Here is a 21,059-nt window from a genome sequence, read left to right on the forward strand (position 1 = left end):
AACAACTTTATTAGTTCCCCCAATACTTTCAGTAAGAATGTTGCTGTGATGTACCAAGACATGCAAAGGTTGTTGTGAACTTTTGAACAAATACTGGAAACTTAACTGAGCCATTTTAGCTGACCTCAGTGTTTCTATGAAAATGTTGCTAAAATTCTGATTCTGTTGCTATTTGTATTTGCCTCATAAACATTTTTTTTTTCCTACCGTTGAAAATAAATTGGTTGCATATGAAAAACTGAGGCTACAGATGATCCCCGCACTCATAAGCACTTGTTAAATAGTATTGGACATTGCCTGGTTTCATTCCCCCAAAGGAAATGTGCCTTTTAATATTACTTAATGTTTGAGAATGAGTTCTAGAATACAGCAAACCATTTGAAGTGTTGCGTTATGTAGCCCCATCATTGAGTACTCTATATATGCTGTTATGACTAACCAAATCAATTCCTTTTTGTTTTGCAGCATGTCAACACGGCAGCGCTTTCTTTCTGTTTTTATTTACCTGCGATTATATGTAAATGACGATGCCCAAAATGAAGTAAACAGCAGTTACCCAAAAGCAATTAATTTTTGATATTTTGTATAAACATGTCGATTCTTCTACCATTAGTTTTCTTATTTGTCTGAAACCATGTGTTTTACTGTGTTCTGTGCCAATAAAAACGAAAACCTGACATATATTTTGGATGTTCTTAATATTCTTAGAGATAGATCATTGTTTGTGACTGTTCATAGTAGTTTAGATGACTACTGTATTTATAGTTTGTATTAATTTGTTGACTACATAATAGTTTCCTAATGAGTTTACACTACCCTTAATTATGTCATATGGTACATCATCACAACATCCATCCATTTTGTACCGCTTGTCCCTCATCACAACATACACTATATTGCCAAAAGCATTTGGCCAGCCATCCAAATGATGAGAATCAGGTGTCCTAATCACTTGGCCCAGTCACAGGTTTATAAAATCAAGCACTTAGGCATGGAGACTATTTCTTCAAACATTTGTGAAAGAATGGGCCTCTCTCAGTGATTTCCAGTGTGGAACTGTCATCAGATGCCACCTGTGCAACAAATCCAGTCGTGAATTGTCCTCGCTCCTAAATATTCCAAAGTCAACTGTCGGCTTTATTATAAGAAAAGTGAAGAGTTGGGGAACAACAGCAACTCAGCTACCAAGTGGTAGGCCACGTAAACTGACAGAGAGGGGTCAGCGGATGCTGAAGCGCTTAGTGCAAAGACTTTCTGCACAGTCAGTTGCTACAGAGCTCCAAACTTCATGTGACCATCCAATTAACCCACGTACAGCACGCAGAGAGCTTCATGGAATGGGTTTCCATGGCCGAGCAGCTGCATCAAAGGCATACATCACCAAGTCTAATGCAAAGCGTCGGATGCAGTGGTGTAAAGCACGTCGCCACTGGACTCTAAAGCAGTGGAGACGCGTTCCCTGGAGTGATGAATCTCGCTTTTCCATCTGGCAATCTGATGGACGAGTCTGGATTTGGAGGTTGCCAGGAGAACGGTACATTTCGGACTGCATTGTGCCGAGTGTAAAATTTGGTGGAGGAGGAATTATGGTGCGGGGTTGTTTTTCAGGAGTTGGGCTTAGCCCCTTAGTTCCAGTGAAAGGAACTTTGAATGCTCCAGCATACCAAAACATTTTGGACATTTCCATGCTCCCAACCTTGTGGGAACAGTCTGGAGCGGGCCCCTTCCTCTTCCAACATGACTGTGCACCAGTGCACAAATCAAGGTCCTTAACGACATGGATGGCAGAGTCTGGTGTGGATGAACTTGACTTGCCTGCACAGAGTCCTGACCTGAGCCCGATAGAACACCTTTGGGATGAATTAGAACGGAGACTGAGAGCCAGGCCTTCTCAAACCAACATCAGTGTGTGCTTTTGGGAGAATGGTGGAAAATTCCTACAAACACACTCCACAACCTTGTGGACAGCCTTCCCAGAAGAGTTGAAACTGTAATAGCTGTAAAAGGTGAACCCACATCATATTGAACCCTATGGGTTAGGAATGGGATGGCACTTCAAGTCCATATGTGAGTCAAGGCAGGTGGCCAAATACTTTTGGCAATATAGTGTATCGTGCATAAATATGGATCTCCATAGCAATTTGTCACCCCCACATAGACATTATGTGAAACAGCGCCCACTAATGGAAACATTCAACATGGCTGCTGCTCGAGTTCTTTGGGTTGCCAAATGTGACAAAGTACGCTATTATACGATACGCACGCTCCATACTGTAGTGAATGTACCGAATATCCTCGAGTAAAAAAATGCACAATAATATCTGATAAACATTTTATTATAATTAAGAAAGACGATATATCCACTCGTGTGGTATTGTTTGGAAGATATAAGTCGTATATAACGAAATGAGTTTTAGGAGTACTATGTACACAAACCTGGCAACCGATCGTAACCAGACGTCAGTGGACTGCGGCTGGAGGTAGTGAGTTTGCTAACTAGCTTTTGTTCGAGGTTAGCAGTAGAAGGACTCGAGACGTTAACTGTCACAACAAGAAGCCTAATAAAATTACAGCAGACGCACAAGAAAGAGTTACTTGGTGAGTAACATCTCACACATTTCATAAAAGCAACGTTTGCTAAACACAATAACACAAGGCTAGCTAGCATATGCTATACATGTGATTTTGACTGCTGCTATCCAAAATCAGCGTTCAAAACCTACACTGCCCAATAATACGCGTCCTTGTCAGTAAATATTGTGTCGATTACTTCCAAATACTATTATTCGGTGTCGATGAAACAATTGACAACCGAAAATTATATTTTACGCGGCCAGAATCATCCACTGGTTGTATTGTTTACATCGATTAAGCCAGTGTTTCTTTTTGTCGTCTGCTTTTGTTTGTGACTTACTAGCAAACATTCAACAGCACCCGAATTGCTCATCAAATTATGACATTTCAATGCAACACTTTTTTTTCAATGCAAAATATACATAGTCTGTGATAGACACCTCAAATCAGCTTACATTACATGCATGATTGTAAATAATCAAATGTAAATAATTAAATGTAGATACTTTTTCTTATGCTTTCTGATATCTCTCTCTCTCTCTGTGTGTCCACTACTTGCTGTGCATATCCTACCAAGTCAGACCTACACTGTTTCAATGTCTATTTCTCTGTTCTCAATTGTTGATGACTGAAGTGATGATGACAACCAAACCCCCCCCCCCTTCACACCCCGGAATGTAAATAATGTAAATAATTCAATGTATATACTCTGATGATTATTTTGTGTGATGACTGTATTATGATGATAGTATATATCTGATAGTATATATCTGTATCATGAATCAATTTAAGTGGGCCCCGACTTAAACAAGTTGAAAAACTTATTCGGGTGTTACCATTCAGTGACCAATTGTACGGAATATGTACTTCACTGTGCTATCTACTAATAAAAGTTTCAATCACATCAATAAACATTATGTGATTGCGATTTGTATCAATATAAAAACAATTTGCCCAAATATAGTCAGTACTGTTCTGTCTAGCTTGGGAGTCACTCATGTTCCTAAATAGTAGTTAGGCTGTAGTTTAATGCAGCCTTTGTGGCTTGCTTGTTGACACAAGTTGTCCCCAGTCCTAGCTTTTACAGCCCCGCCCTGAACAGTTTCCTTATTTTTATTTATTTTTTTCTTAACTAGTAGCGGTTTTGTTGACTCGGCATAAAACCTGCCCCCCCTTGTTTGACTTGACTATCCAGTTATTATATGGCCTACACCCTTACTGAAGCAGATGTTGAGCTGCAGGTTTTATTTCTTGCATAATAAAGATCAGGAATTGTAACTACAGTGCACAAGCATTTAAGCGTTTTAAATGCTTTGACAGAAACTAGTTTCATCCTAGGGCTGGACGTTTATGGCAAATATAATAATCATGATTATTTCGGTTGATATTGAAATCACGATTAATAAAATGACTATTCATTATTTTGAAATTATTTATTATACCACAAAAACTCAACTTTAAATTTGATTTTAAAGAACTACTTTATAGAAGTTAGTAACGGATAACCAAAAGTAAAAAAAAGAATCGTACCAACTAGTGTTGTCCAGATACCAATATTTTGGTACCGGTACCAAAATTATTTTGATACTTTTCTAAATAAAGGGGACCACAAAAAATTTCATTATTGGCTTTATTTTAACAAAAAATCTTACGGTACATTAAACACGTTTCTTATTGCAAGTTTATTAATCTACTTGTTCATTTACTGTTAATATCTGCTTACTTTCTCTTTTAACATGTTCTATATACACTTCTGTTAAAATTTAAAAATCGCTTGTTCTTCTGTTGTTTGATACTTTACATTAGTTTTGGATGATGCCACAAATTTGGGTATCATTCCGATACCAAGTAGTTACAGGATCAAACATTGGTCATATTCAAAGTCCTCATATGTCCAGGGACATATTTCCTGAGTTTATAAACATAATATAAATTTAACAAAATGAAAAAAGATTTTGTGATGCTAAAAAATATCGATTTAATCATAGTAGTATTGGCTAAATACGCTCCTGTATCTTGGTATCATTACAGTGGATGTTAGGTGTAGATCCACCAATGGCGTTTGTTTATATTGTAGCGTCCCGGAAGAGTTGGTGCTGCAGGGAATTCTGGGAATTTGTTCTGCAGTGTTTAGGTTGTGTTGCGGTGCAAATATTCTCCCAAAATGTATATGTCATTGTTATTTAATGTGGTTTCATTATATGGCACAGGTTTATGACAGTGTTGGCATTGTTCACATAGTCACCCATAGTGTGACATTTATGGCTGTTGACTAAATATGCGCCTCATTCACTTGTGTGTGGTGTGTTCAAAGTCAAGATAGTATATTTTAAATGATCGGACGTCGTGAAATCTTAACTTGACTTTGCCGAATATAGATTGTATCTAACATATCCACTTCTATATCTCAGGCGTGCTGCGGTATGTAGTGAGGCATGAGTAGTTTTCACTTGTTCTACAGGGATGATGCTTGAAATAATTGTGCTGTATATGTCGCCATGGGGATAAGGATTAGTGATTTAGAAGTAGTTGCAACACTGCGAATAGACATTAGCCCCTGGCTAGCTAGCCATGTCTTAAAGCACCTCTTCCTGAGGGCGTTTGCGCTGCCGCGAACATGCTCATCTGCATCACACGACACGACGTGACGAGTGGGGGACCATGCGCGAACACACGACGACGACTGGTGGGGGACCGGTACTTATTAGAGGCGGTATAGTACCGATTATGACTCATTAGTATCACGGTACTATACTAATGCCGGTATACCGTACATCCCTGGTACCAACACTAAAATTTAAATTACAATAGCGATCAGTTTTTCCATTAACATTTGTTTAATTTCTGTTGTGTACCTTTTACACTTATTTTATCACCATAGAGTGTGTTCTTTTTGTGTCATTAAATTTGATAAAATGTCAGTTAATTAAATGCAAAAATCCTCACATTTATTGGTGAAATACATATTTTGACAGTTTTGACCAGTATTTTAAGTCAAAGCATAATGATTGTGGTAATGTACTTTTTAAGTACATTATGCTTGTGTAAAGTACTTTTTGAAACCTTTATTTTGTCAGCACACTCAGACTGGATGTTGCGCACAAAGCTGTTATTGTGAAGGAGGGGGAAGTGTGCTGTTATTCCGAGCTTGACGTGTAGGGACAACTTGAGGCTGTTTAAGAAAAAAAAAAAAAAGACAAAACCTCTGAAGTTGTGACTGCTGTCCTGTTTGTACATTGATCTTACATCGATGATGACGTTCAAAACGACACAAGCAGATGAGATATTTTGTAGGTGTATGGATGGTTCTTGCTATTTTTAGCATTGTAGTTAAATCGCTGTTTCAAGCGGCTGTCTTGATGTTGTTTAGTTCAAGAAGGGGTGGTTGAATGTTTCAGGGATGAATGAGTAGGACTGGACACATTATTTTCCAAAACAAATGCACCGTATTTTTCTGATTATAAGTCGCAGTTTTTTTCATAGTTTGGCCGGGGTGCGACTTATACTCTGGAGCGACTTATGTGTGAAATTATTAACACATTATTGTAAAATATCAAATAATATTATTTATCTCATTCACGTAAGAGACTAGGCGTGTATCAGCAATCATCACACACACACGTCAACCAATAAAAATGTGGCGGGGGGCGGGTCATGGCAGAAGTGCATTGTGAAAAAAAAGATGCTACCTGCTACTACTTCCGTACCTATGAAAATTGATCATTTCAACATTGGCGGTAACTTATAAAAACTGAGAAGGGCTGAACAAAAATGGTACCGAAAAGGAAATCATATACTGCAGGTTACAAGCTGGAAGTAGTGAAATATGCAGCAGAAAGAAAGTTTGGAGTAAGCGAGAAACTTGTAAGGGACTGGCGAAAAATGTCCCCAAAAATGTGACTTATACTCTAGTGCAGGGGTCGGAAACCTTTTTGGCTGAAACAGCCATGAAAGCCAAATATTTTAAAATGTATTTCCTTGAGAGCCATATAATATTTTTTTAGCACTGAATACAACTAAATGCGTGCATTTTTAAGTAAGACCAACATTTTTAGACTATAATAAGGCTCTTATTATTTTTAATACCCTTGTTATTGTGACTCTAATCTGATTAAAATGCATGAGCATGTTTTATATTTTAAACGTTATTTTTAACACTGTGATTTCCAGCAGAATTATTAATTTCTTATCGTGTTAAGCAATGTCAGCTAAGATTTATCTGAGAGCCAGGTGCAGTCATCTAAAGAGCCACATCTGGCTCGCGAGCCATAGGTTCCCTACCCCTGCTCGAGTGCGACTTATATATGTTTTTTTCCTTCTTTATTATGCATTTTGGGCCGGTGCGATTTATACTCCAAAAAATACGGTACTTTCCGCTCACACTGACAGCATTTCAGGCACATTTTTGTCAAGTTTTGTGATATTCTGCGTTTAATGGGGGATTCCGTTTTATTGGCCCATTCCAACTGCGGTTACGTGAACGCGGAAATCAAATGGCCTTGTTCTGTTTTGTTAGTGATGGCATTTTAGCACTTTGTCAAATAAAAGTAGCAACCATGGTGAGAGCCAAACGTCTAGTCTTTTTTTTTCACTCATTCGCTCACTCATCCGTTTGACCTTTACAAGCTCAAGAATAACCATGCACGTTGCACGGCACATTAATAGTTATTATTTCCGACATTTCTATGATTGTGAGAAGCCAAAATTGAAATTGTGATTAAAATTCTATCAATTCCAGCCCTATTTCATCCACACAAATGTTTATTGCTTTTTTGACAAGTGTGTACAAAGAAAACTAGTTATTTACACATCATCGTGCTTGTTTCTGTAGATTATTGGCGTGTACAACATTTCTAATTGAATTGAGAATGCCTCTCACATGCCTGCACAAATGGTTGCCAAAGCTCACAAGGATTGTTATGTCAAAAACGATGTATCGATACACGTCTTTCAAGAATCTGAGAGGAATGATAATGTTACCGATCTTATAACCCTAATGCAAATGTCCATCCATCCATCCATCTTCTTCCGCTTATCCGAGGTCGGGTCGCGGGGGCAGCCCAGACTTCCCTCTCCCAAGCCACTTCGTCCAGCTCTTCCTTTGGGACCCCGAGGCGTTCCCAGGCCAGCCGGGAGACATAGTCTTCCCAACGTGTCCTGGGTCTTCCCCGCGGCCTCCTACCGGTCGGACGTGCCCTAAACACCTCCCTAGGGAGGCGCTCAGGTGGCATCCTGACCAGATGCCCGAACCACCTCATCTGGCTCCTCTCGATGTGGAGGAGCAGCGGCTTTACTTTGATCTCCCCCCGGATGGCAGAGCTTCTCACCCTATCTCTAAGGGAGAGCCCCGCCACCCGGCGGAGGAAACTAATTTCGGCCGCTTGTACCCGTGATCTTGTCCTTTCGGTCATGACCCAAAGCCCATCCTCACCTATGGTCATGAGACCATAGGTGAGGATGGGAACGTAGATCGACCGGTAAATTGAGAGCTTTGCCTTCCGGCTCAGCTCCTTCTTCACCACAACGGATCGATACAGCGTCCGCATTACTGAAGACGCCGCACCGATTCGCCTGTCAATCTCATGATCCACTCTTCCCTCACTCGTGAACAAGACTCCGAGGTACTTGAACTCCTCCATTTGGGGCAAGATCTCCTCCCCAACCCGGAGATGGCACTCCACCCTTTTCCGAGTGAGAACCATGGACTCGGACTTGGAGGTGCTGATTCTCATCCCAGTCGCTTCACACTCGGCTGCGAACCGATCCAGCAAGAGCTGAAGATCCTGGCCAGATGAAGCCATCAGGACCACATCATCTGCAAAAAGCAGAGACCTAATCCTGCAGCCACCAAACCAGATCCCCTCAACGCCTTGACTGCGCCTAGAAATTCTGTCCATAAAAGTTATGAACAGAATCGGTGACAAAGGGCAGCCTTGGCGGAGTCCAACCCTCACTGGAAACGTGTCCGACTTACTGCCGGCAATGCGGACCAAGCTCTGGCACTGAGCATACAGGGAGCGGACTGCCACAATCAGACAGTCCGATACCCCATACTCCCTGAGCACTCCCCACAGGACTTCCCGAGGGACACGGTCGAATGCCTTCTCCAAGTCCACAAAACACATGTAGACTGGTTGGGCAAACTCCCATGCACCCTCAAGGACCCTGCCGAGAGTATAGAGCTGGTCCACAGTTCCACGACCAGGACGAAAACCACACTGTTCCTCCTGAATCCGAGGTTCGACTATCCGGCGTAGCCTCCTCTCCAGCACACCCGAATAGACCTTACCGGGAAGGCTGAGGAGTGTGATCCCACGATAGTTAGAACACACCCTCCGGTTCCCCTTCTTAAAGATGCAAATGTGATAGTTGGAATAAAGGAAGTTGTTTCAGGGAGTAATTGTATATTTAGTAAAAAAAACAGAAGACATGACTTAAATAATTGTAACTATAACAGACCGGAGAAACCTCTGATATGTTACAATTATTTTTTTTTTGTTCCAAGATAAGCTTCGATGTAAATACTGATGTATTTATGTAAATACTATTACCGGTATATACTGATTATTTACTAAACATTGACCAATATTTAGTGTGAGTGGTATTTTGATACTATTCCTCTTATCGAAGGTTATCTACCTATTCTGACAAGCTCCTGTATATAGTTGAGGCGTAAAACACAAGAAAATATACTGGTGTTGAGTTGATAAAGCATCTTTTATCATCACATCTCTGTCAACATAAACAAGAAGAAAGTGAGGAGGTGGTTATGCTAAAAGTTTATACACTACATTACTTAGAAGGTTTACTGTTGTAGACGATAACCAGAACAGGGCCGGAACTACGAGTAAATATGAAATTTAGACCCGGGGTCGACAACCCGCAGCTCTTTAGCAATAATGTATGAAATATGGAAAAAGTTGGGGGGGAAATGTATTTTTTGTTTTAATATGGTTTCTGTTGAAGGACAACCATAACACAAACCTCCCTAATTGTTAGAAAGCCCACTGTTTATATTAAACCTGCTTCACAGATGAGAGTATTTGGTGAGCGCCGTTTTGTCTTTCTAATTTCGGCGGTCCTTGAACTCACCGTAGTTTGTTTAAATATAAAAAAAAATTCAGACGCTGCCATAGAAAGACATGTTTTATGCCACTCCTTCTTTGTCTCATTTTGTCCACCAAACTTTTTATGCTGTGTGTGAATGCACAAATGTGAGCTTTGTTGATGTTATTGACTTGTTGGAGTGCTAATCTGACATATATTTGGTCACTGCACCGTTGCAATCTAATCGATGCTAACATGCTATTTAGGCTAGCTGTTTTGCATCATTATGCCTCATATGTAGGTATGTATATTGGAGTTCATTTAATTTCATTTATGTTCTCTGTGTATTTAATTTATATTTGCATTATCTGTATGTAATATTGGCTGCTTTTCTGATACTTGTTTGTGTGCCATGTTGTTATAGACCACAGCAAACGTTATCCAGCTTGCAAAGATTGTAATAAATCCATGAGAAGAAGACAGTTTGCCGTTTCCTTTAACTTGGACTTGGATCTATATACCTTTGGCCATCTAAGCCAGTAATTTTCAGTAGTTGTCTCGCCCATTGAGAAGCCTCCATTTTACTAATGTGTAGAAAAAATCCAGTAAAATGTGCAAAATAAATATTACATTTCTGTCAACAAATATTTGTGTCAGCTTGCGAAACATAGGCATTTTGATAGTAGGCTAACATAGCTAATACAGACACATCATGTGTTGCCCTCAATATAAGACTTATATAAGGCTTTTAATATTTTGCGGCTCCAGGCAGATAATTTATTTTTTATTTGTGGTCCAATATGGCTCTTTTAACATTTTGGGTTGCTGACCACTGCATTACACCAATAAAGGGGAAAAGATAAGACTGAATTTGTGTCAGCAATTAGGGTGCCCATGTCAAATGTATACCAACACAACTGGCCCAAAATCTAATACATACATGTGACAATTGACTGTTTGGTTATACATCCAAAGTTTACATTTCAAAAGCGACACTACGAAGACTCTCATTCTTGTAATATGTTTTATTATTTGCAATGTGAAAACAGCCATTCTGGACATAGAACGTTTTGTTTGAAATCTATTGGAATAGTATTTGATGTCGATATAAATACTGATAAGAGCATCACTAGCAGAATCACATTGTTCAAATTGTTCTCAATTGATTTTGAATATAGAACATGTCATGTACATACAGTATATAACCACTAAATATGTGCTAAGTTTGATACATCACAAAACACTTATTCACTGTTCATTGTACATATTTGTATTACACTCTTACTTAAACTGGCATTGAAATTGTTGTCATTGTTGCATATAATGTTTGCTGTATTACTACATGCTTTATTCTTGAACACTCATTTTCATTCAGGACCACATCGCAGTTATGATTGCCCTCAGAGGGCAGCTTGCAACTGTCAATGTACTGTATAAATACAAAAACTTATAACCTCATGATTACTGCCTCATATTAGTACACAATTGCATATGCATTTGATAACTTGCTTTGAAATCATAAGTGTGTTTTTACAGCTTAGCAGAGCAGTAAACACACATTCATTTATCTGTGGTATTAGTATATTCACAGCAGTAAAACTATTAAAAAAAAATATATATTTTATATTAATTCAAATATTTATTCCAATAATTTCAGGTCAGTTTGGCATGCCTAATCTTTTCTCTTGGTGTATACAGCAACTGACATTAAAAGCTATAAATGTTGGCTGTTTATGGTGGGGTGAGGAAAGCAAGGAAGATTTGCAAATGTCATTTTGTCATGCTTAAATAAAAACTAGTCCTTATGAGCAATATGTTTACAAAAAAGTCGCAAAAAACATGTACCGTATTTTTCGGAGTATAAGTCGCACCTGCCAAAAATGCATAATAAAGAAGGAAAAAAACATTATGCAACTTTCATAAACTATGAAAAAAACTGCGACTAATAGTCCGAAAAATACGGTAAACATTTATTGATAAAGTACATATCAGATACAAAATTAGCTGAGCAAATTTGAATGTCATCCACATTATTCGCATCCAAATTTTGTTTGTGTCTTGCAAGCCATAATCGCCTTCTTTCTTTCTAGACCAGGGGTCGGGAACCTTTTTGGCTGAGAGAGCCATGAAAGCCAAATATTTTAAAATGTATTTCCGTGAGAGCCATATAATATTTAACACTGAATACAACTAGATGCGTGCATTTTTAAGTAAGACCAACATTTTTAGAGTATAAGTCTCTTATTCTTTTTAATAACATTGTTATTCTGAAGCTAACCAATAATAAATAAAATGCTTCTTACCATTAATGCGACTTCTTGAACAGGTGCGGTACAAACCGGATGGATGGATTAAAATGCATGAGAATGTTTTATATTTTGAACGTTATTTTTAACACTGTGATTACCAGCTGAACTATTCATTACTTATCGTGTTAAGCAATGTCAGCTAAGATTTATCTGAGAGCCAGATGCAGTCATCAAAAGAGCCACATCTGGCTCGAGAGCCATAGGTTCCCTACCCCTGTTCTAGACAATCGCTCTGTCCGCACTCTCTGTTTTTTACAAATTTGTGCAGAAACAGTAGTCGTACTGTAGATGTTTTTATCTGTTTGCTCAATTCTGACAGTCACAAAACCACTGCTAAAGTTAACTATTTAGCTTTAGCAGAGTTGCTAACAGTCCCTTTCACCGACAATATATTGCTGGGCTTTACCATTGCTGACATTCTGGTTGTTGTTGTTACATGAAAGAAAACACCTGATATGAAGCACACTTCACCTTTTGTAAGACAACAGTACTATGGCAAATCTGAAAAATGGCTATTTGTTTGCTAATTTTTTTTTTTAATTAGTTTAACATAGTAATCCGGCTTCCTCCCACCTCCAAAGACATGCACTTCGGGATAGGTTGATTGGCAACACTAAATGGTCCCTAGTGTGTGAATGTTGTCTGTCTATCTGTGTTGGCCCTGTGATGAGGTGGCCACTTGTCCAGGGTGTACCCCGTCTACTGCCCGAATGCAGCTGAGATAGGCTCCAGCACCCCCCGCGACCCCAAAAGGGACAGGCGGTAGAAGATGGATGGCTGGATAGATAGTCTTCTGGTGTATTTAATTAGTTTAACCATTTTGGTTTTCATTGTGAAAGAGCAGTAAATGAATTCATATACCTACAATTAATTTTGGTCCTCTGTACTTTTTTGTCCATATGGATGTAAAATGGTCTTAAATTACATTAATTGTGGTCTTAAAAAGTCTTAAATTTGACTTGTTAAAACCTGTAGAGACCCTGATATTCACAGAGAAAGAATAAAATGCTGTTTATTTTGCAGAGCTAAAAAGAATGTGTATATTTGGAGGGAAAAACAACAGTGCTGGGTAAGAAAACATCCTTAGTCAGTAGAGAGCTGGTTTTCATGTGCTGAATTTGGCCAGTTTGTGTCATGTATGGGGCCTTTGTGTCCTAATGGGTTTGTTTAACTATGCACAACATTGTGTCATTTTGGGTGTGTACTTGTGTTTCTACTGACAGGGTTGTCCCCGCCTCAGTCCAGGTAGCAAAACTTGTAATGTAACACAGCCTCATCCCTGCTATTGACACCATAGCTATTTCATACAAATGAAAAAAAAAAGAACAAAAAGACAGACACAATATTACATATACGTTTAGACATGTTTTTTAAGACATTATAATCATATTTTCACATTCATATTTTGCCACTTTAGACCAAAGGTGAATATGATACATGATCTCAAAGGCCAACATATCCGCTATTAGGAATGTAATGATTTGAAAATGTCACATCATGGTTATTGTAACCAACATTTTTACGGTTATTATCATCGCAATATTGTTGAATGTGCTCAAAAGGTGAAATCTTTTGACAACGTTTTTTTTTTTTAATAACTAAAATAGACACACTGTTAGAAAACCCACTATTTTGCATGTTTGCGTTTCCTATGCGTCACTGTAGGGATGTAATTATATGGAAATTTCACATCACTGCTATTGTGATCAAAACTATCATGGTTATCTTTATCACAGTATTGTTGAATGTGCTTAAAAAGTACTTATACACACACAATAAAATATTTGCATTAACCTGATGTGCTTTGTTGAAGAACTTTGATAGTAGTGGTATTGATAAAAATAGTGCTCACTTCTCTCATCCGGACTCATAAAACACATAAAACCAAAGTAAAGCAACATGAAAACATCATTCTCCGAATCCTGCCTTACAGTTTTAGTGTACTGAAATGACCTTATATTTGTTTTCGTGATTATCCAGGGTGTTAAACCTGGGTCGGATCATTTCTGAGAGTCCATTACTCTAGCCTGGTTTGACAACACAATGTCCACTGTGTTTATACGGATAAACACAAACGTCACACAATAAAACAAAGTAGTCATAGCTTTCGAGAATCTTATAATTTAAATTATTTCAATGTGTAAAATGGGGTGGGTTGAAAAATTACAGAGTTCAGAAAGTCCAGGTATGAGACATCGGGGAAGATGTTGTGGTTTCTACTGTACTCCACTGAGACTTGTGGATCTTGTACGGATCCTTGCATCTAATTACGACTGTTTGCTCTTTTTAACGACGAAGGGACTTCTTATCTATTGACTGACAGTATTTATCCACAGTTTTACAGCCGGTGTAATGTTATTTTCCACTGTATAGTTTGGAAATATTACATGTAGCGGCGAGCACTATCGTAAATGATGACGCTCACCCTTCAAAATGTATTCTGGCTACGCCCTTCCGTGAAAAATCAGAACCCCTCTATACTTTTGGCCACACTAAAGCCAGTAATTTTCGAGGAGTCATCTCACACCTCTAAGAAACTCTTCGTCTTACAAAAAAATAATACTTTCTTAATAGAAGAAACATTCCTGCCATTTAAAAAATTCTAATATAATTTATAGTTAAGTGTGTAAATATGTTTCTTCTTCCATTTTAATTCGCAAAAGTTTCTTTTGAAGTTGCTTCGCTTCCGGTTTATGTGAGTTCACTTCCTCTTATAGACCCCTCCGTCCTGTATTTCTTTGTGTATAGATCGATCACTCAGTCTATAAGCTATATAAGTTTATATAGGGGTGTCGTTTCTTAGTGGGAAAAAAACGTTAATTTATCTTGTAATAATTCTCCTCTTTCTGCTGTAAAAATTGTGAATGATGCACTTGACACTCCTGTGGGGAAACTTTGCTTTGATCAGAAAAATAACAGAAAAATCCGCAGCTTATTCCAAAATGATTGTGTGTCTGTCTCCTATGTCGTTGCGCTCTGGAATAATGTTGTGAATGACATCTGCTGGGTCAAAACGTGGTCTCTTCCTAACAGGTTTTAATTTACCAACAAAGTCAAAGAGATATCTTTTAAAATCATTCATCGTTATTACCCTGTAAAGACTGTGATGGTTAGATACAAGAAGGACATTGATGTTACCTGCACCTTATGTAACATGCATCCAGAGACTATTTACCACCTGTTTTGGACTTGTGAAAGCACTCGATCACTATGGCAGGGCATCTGTCGCTTCATCCTGGACAATATTCATGCAAAATTTGTCATGAAGTGATGTGCTATCTGGATTTACACTGTATGAAAAAAAATTTGAAAAGGAATTTTACCTTTGCAACCTCATTATACTATTGGCTAAGTTTTATATTCATAAATGTAAGTTTCTCAATACCCGACCTGTTGTTTGTGCCTTTAAAAAAGAATTAGAACTCTATGTTAAAACACTCTCTCCCTCTAACAACCAAAAAGCTGTGAAAACGATGATGCTGTGTTCCAAATTTAAATTATGGCTTCGCACTAATGTTATATATATATATATATATATATATATATATATATATATATATATATACCGTATATTACCAAATAAACGCCCTTGTGCAAATAACCGCCCATGTCCTAATAGCCGCCCGGGGTCTGACCCCATTTTGTGAAATAAACGCCTCTTCCTAATAAACGCCTATGTCCAAATAGCCGCCCATGGGCTGTTATTTGCATAATTTAGATTAAAATCATATTGACTTCATTAAACCCAATTTATAAGCTAAAAGGAAAAGCAAAGGTGCAATAATTCTGGTCATTACGGTAACAGCAGACGTTACGTGGGGATTCTGGGTAATCAACATATTGCAATGGGTGACAGCATTTAGCGTAACACACACTCAACGACAACAACAAACCCACGAGGAAAAGTTTCAACATGGCAAGCAACAGCAGCAGTGAGTTGAATGAACAGGATACCGGTACACCACAACTGATGGACGGGAATACTTTAAGGGGGAAGAACAGAAAGTTTGACTTAAAGTTCAAGCTAGCGGTTGTGAAGTATGCGGAGCAGAATTCTGGTTTGGCAGCGGCCAGGCAGTTTAACGTTGACCCAAAACGTGTACGAGAATGGAAACAAAAAAAGAGAGAACTACAATCTCAGTCGGCAATCGATGGAAAACGGGCTCGCTTATCTGGTGGAGGTAGGAAGAAAGTGAGCGACGAGCTTGATGCTAATTTGTGTCAGTGGATACATCACGTTCGTGGACTGAACCACCGTGTGTACCGCAAAATGATCCGCATTAAGGCAAAGGACAGTGACAGTATTATTGTTCTGTTTTGATGGTGGGTTTTATACTTGAGTACTTGGTACCATAATTTTATTTTTCCCGGTAGGCTGCTTTATTTAAAAAGTTTATTTATTTTTAGTATTTGTATTCTATTTGACAATTGTTGCACTACTGTCATGTTGAGGCCTTGTTGATCTCTTGTCTTTTGATAGTCTTGTTTTTTTGTTTGTGTGTTTACATTAGCTTTTACATTTAAAGTATTTAGTACGAAAAAAAATACTGGACACTAACCATTGTAACCAAATAATGGCCTGGTGCAGGCTGGTGCAAAAATAAATAAAAGCCTTGTGCAAATAACCGCCCATGTCCTAATAGCCGCCCGGGGTCTGACCCCATTTTGTGAAATAAACGCCCGGGCTACTATTTGGTAATATACGGTATATTTTTTTTTTTTTTTTTTTTTTTTGCATTCTATTTTAGTTACCGTATTTTTCGGACTATAAGTCGCAGTTTTTTTCATAGTTTGGCCGGGTGCAACTTATACTCAGGAGCAACTTATGTGTGAAATTATTAACACATTACCGTAAAATATCAAATCATATTATTTAGCTCATACGTAAGAGACTAGACGTATAAGATTTCATCGGATTTAGCAATTATGAGTGACAGATTGTTTGGTAAACGTATAGCATGTTCTATATGTTATAGTTATTTGAATGACTCTTACCATAATATGTTACGTTAACATACCAGGCACGTTCTCAGTTGGTTATTTATGCGTCATATAACGTACACTTATTCAGCCTGTTGTTCACTATTCTTTATTTATTTTAAATTGCCTTTCAAATGTCTATTCTAGGTGTTGGGTTTTATCAAATAAATTTCCCCAAAAAATGCGACTTATACTCCAGTGCGACTTATGTTTTTTTCCTTCTTTATTGTGCATTTTCGGCAGGTGCGACTTATACTCCGGTGCGACTTATACTCCGAAAAATACGGTACTTTATTGAGTTTACAACCCCCTGGCACAGATTTGTACTGTTTTTGTACTTAATTTGAATTTTATTATTTCTCGATTGTTTGTAAATGTTGCAGTTTATAAATAAAGGTTTATAAAATAAATAAAGAATAAATACATTTCTCTTGTAATCATGTTAGCATTTAAGCTGGTCGGTCCATAAATGAATCGAAATGCAGTTATCGATTTTTCGAATTTTTTAAACTTAAAAACGGTAATGCTAACCCCTGGTAGTTTTACCGTAGTTATCATTAATACCGTTTATTGTTACATCTCTGCTTCACTGATAGTTTTAGTCTTAGTCTTCTTCTTTGTACCAGTACTTTTGCTACAGTTCTCATTCTCATTTCTTTCCAGATTTTGGGAATGAAAAAGTTTAACACCGATTGACACCACCTGGTCCTCCATCACTGTTCCTTGCTGGAAAGATTTTCTTCACTTTTCTCAACATGGCAGCTATGTTTCTACTCTGGCCTTGTCACTGAACTTCATCTTGGACTACCACCATGGAGAGAAAACGCAGGAAGAAATTATTTTAGCTCCTCAGAACATTTTCAGTATGGACTCAATTTTGGAGCTGCGGACCTGATATGGTCATTTCCCTGATCCAGGTTTTAGCCTCTCAGTTGCCATCTGAAACAGCAATCTAGCTGCCTGAGTTTTACTAGCCTATATAGAGCACAAGATGTGTGCAGTTTCACTACGCAAAATGCTGCTACCGTCTGTGTGGGTCTCCATACTTATGGGGCTGCTTGCAGGGTTCCTGCCTGTCGTAGGGATGGAGCCATTGCCAGAGAGTAAATCTGGTTCTGATCACACCTCAAGCCTGGAGTCGCCGAGCTTTAATTATTCCCAGCTCACTCTCAAACTGGGGTTCTCATCCAAGGTGGTAGAACATGGTAAGAAATGTCAAACTTTTTATAATTTCTTTCAATTATCCTATAGCATTCTTATATATCTGGGAAAAAATCCTGATGGGTATTTGTAATGTTTAATTTTTTGTTTCCCTCTTCAACGTTATTTACTTTCTGCATTTTATTTTCAAGCAGAATGTACCTTTCAGTATTTAAGTCAAGGGATATCACTGAGTAACTTTACACAGTATGTTTTATAAGATACGGTATTCTTAATACTCTATATACTACAACAATATATTTATTTAAAATAACTAAATAATAAGGTATTACCGATCTATCGGCCACCAATCAATATCGGCCGATTTTCGTTAAAAGGATGTGATTGCAATTGCCGATTAATGCCTTTTATTGCCAATCATAAACGCTGATTCCCTCTGGCTGACACTGTATCTTTAGTCTCCCGGCTGACAAGCAGCTAGAAACTAATTGTGTCTTCATACACAATATGTAGCCACGCCTCCAGCTAATAATAATCACTTCCATTACAGCAAATAAACTACAATTATTTGCATCTTAGCTATCATTATCAAGTACATTTTTACTGGAGGACGAGGCTGAACATATTACACTCAGTGGAAGAGAATAAGGAATTAGTTTGAATGTTGTGTTGATATTGTTAAACTGTCAATAGCACATTGAAACATTTACAGGTAATATGTGTGATTGGTGTTGGCCGAACTCACTCATGGATGATCAGAATCTGCAGCATAAAACCCTGATCAGAACATCCCTACTAAATAAACCTTAATCTGTGTGACTTTATGTTGAAGGACTGCAATGCATACTGTATAAACTGCACCTATGTCATAAAACAATATTCCTCTCTTTTCTCTTCAGAGTACATAGTGGCATTCATTGGGTATTTCTCAGCCAAAGCCCGCAGCCTGTACATAAGCAGTGCTCTACGAAACGCAAACGATGGCGCATTGGAGTGGCATATTGTTCCCAGGGAAAACCCAGCTTCTGACTTCCCCAGTGACTTTGAGCTGGTCCACATCAGACAAGCTTCATCCAGCAATCTGCTGTCGTTGGAGGACCACCCCTACATCAAGAGAGTCACTCCACAACACAAAGTGTTCCGTTCCCTAAAATACATTCCTAGTAAGTTATACATATTGTTTTGTATGTTGGGGGATGGGAAGTGGGACCGAGAATGTCTGTTTGCTCTTCGACTGAGGGAGAAGGTGAGTTTGTCTGGTGGGGTTTGCCTGAACAGCAGGCTAAGCCTTGTGCCTAACACAGTATGAAAGACTTCTGTGTCTGCCCCCCATCCTTTATAAATTTGTTGTATGCATTGAAATGATACTGTGATAATGTGCTGTAGGATTTCTAGTATTAGTTTACAAGTTGCAGTAAACTGCAGTGATTTTAGCATCTTAAGTCTTATTTTAACATCTGAAAAGAGAATGTACCGGTATGTGGAAGTACTTCACTTTTATTAGTTTGAGGGCAGCAGTAGCTCAGTCTATAAGACCTACGACTTCAGAACCTTTGTGGATGCAACATAGTGACTTCTATCCTAATTTCGGTTTCATTTTGCATTCTTGTCTTGTTCCTCATTGACCTTTGATTTTTTTTTTCAGCAGCCCTCGTGCGACAACCTAACATAGTTAGTATCTTCATGCATTCTCTGGCCAGTAGTGATTGTGCGTGTCCCAAATATTGACCCCAAAGGTGACGTCGCAGTAGAATAAGTTTCATATTATTAGTCAGTCCACCCCAGGGCAGCTGCGGCTACAAATGTAGCTTACCACCACCAGGTGTGAATGAATGATGGGTTCCCACTTCTCTGTGAGCGCTTTGAGTATGTAATAATAGAAAAGCGCGATATAAAATCTAATCCATTATTATTATTATTATATAGGGCTATTTTTAAATAGACGAACGTTCAACGGTTGGATTCGGAGGAGTGTGATTTGACTTATCAACCTCGGAGTCAAATTGTTTGATATTGAACCCCCCTTCCTCCTCCGTGGGAGGAAGGCGAGTTAAGTACCTGCTTACGGCTGCCGCGCAGGTGTGTCGGGAAGCTAGATCGATTGCGTTCACATGTCTTCTTTAAATATTAGTAAAAGATTATTGTGTGCAGACAAACAGTTTTAGAGAGTAAGAAATAATTCCTATATGCTTTCAACGTTGACTGTCACAAGAAAGCAATCGCTGCTTCCTATAGCTGCTTCCTATAGCTGCTTCCTGGTATGTCACATAAACAGCTGGCTGTGTTTTGGCTCCCGCATCTCTTATTACTGTATATAAAATCAATTTGTCTGCAAACAAGAATATTTTACTAATAGTGTTGAAAGGATGCTTCTCCATGGGCAGGGGTCGGCAACCCGCGGCTCCGGAGCCGCATGCGGCTCTTTGATCTCTCTGATGCGGCTCAGCTGCATACTTGCCGACCCCCCCGATTTTCCCGGGAGACTTCCGGATTTCAGTGCCTCTCGTAGAAAACTCCCGGGATTAATATTCTCCGATTTTCACCCTTACTATAATAATAAGGGCGTGCCATGATGGTACAGCATTTAGCGCCCTCTACAATTTGTATTAACAGCCTGCCAACCCAACCTCTTGATATATGCATCTTCTGCTTGCACACGCAAGTGACAGCAAGGCATACTTGGTCAACAGCCACACAGGTTACACTGACGGTGGCCATATAAAACAACTTTAACACTCTTAATAATTATGCGCCACACTTTGAACCAAAACCAAACAAGAATGACAAACACATTTCAGGAGAACATCTGCACCTTAACACAACATAAACACAACAGAACAAATACCCAGAATCCCATGCAGCCCTGACTCTTCCGGGCTACATTATACACCCCTGTTACCACCAAACCCTGCCCCCACCCCAACCCTGCTCCCTCACACATCAACCCCCCCCCCTCTCTGTGCGCCGGTTGAGGTGGGCGGGGTTTGG

At 38.8% G+C, this 21,059-nt stretch overlaps 1 protein-coding gene across 1 annotated transcript in view; it reads left to right on the forward strand.

Annotated features, from left to right (window-relative positions):
• Nucleotides 1–2,446: 2,446 nt before the first annotated feature.
• mbtps1 (membrane-bound transcription factor peptidase, site 1) overlaps nt 2,447–21,059 on the forward strand; it is a 39,886-nt gene continuing 21,273 nt past the window's right edge. Inside the window, exons 1-3 of the mRNA XM_061969873.1 lie at nt 2,447–2,598; nt 17,574–18,115; nt 18,971–19,234. Coding sequence (XP_061825857.1) covers nt 17,902–18,115; nt 18,971–19,234 — 478 coding nt within the window. The 5' untranslated portion in view covers nt 2,447–2,598; nt 17,574–17,901. The remainder of the gene's footprint in view (nt 2,599–17,573; nt 18,116–18,970; nt 19,235–21,059) is intronic.

Source organism: Nerophis lumbriciformis, linkage group LG10, assembly GCF_033978685.3.
Source record: "Nerophis lumbriciformis linkage group LG10, RoL_Nlum_v2.1, whole genome shotgun sequence".
Lineage (NCBI taxonomy): Eukaryota > Metazoa > Chordata > Actinopteri > Syngnathiformes > Syngnathidae > Nerophis > Nerophis lumbriciformis.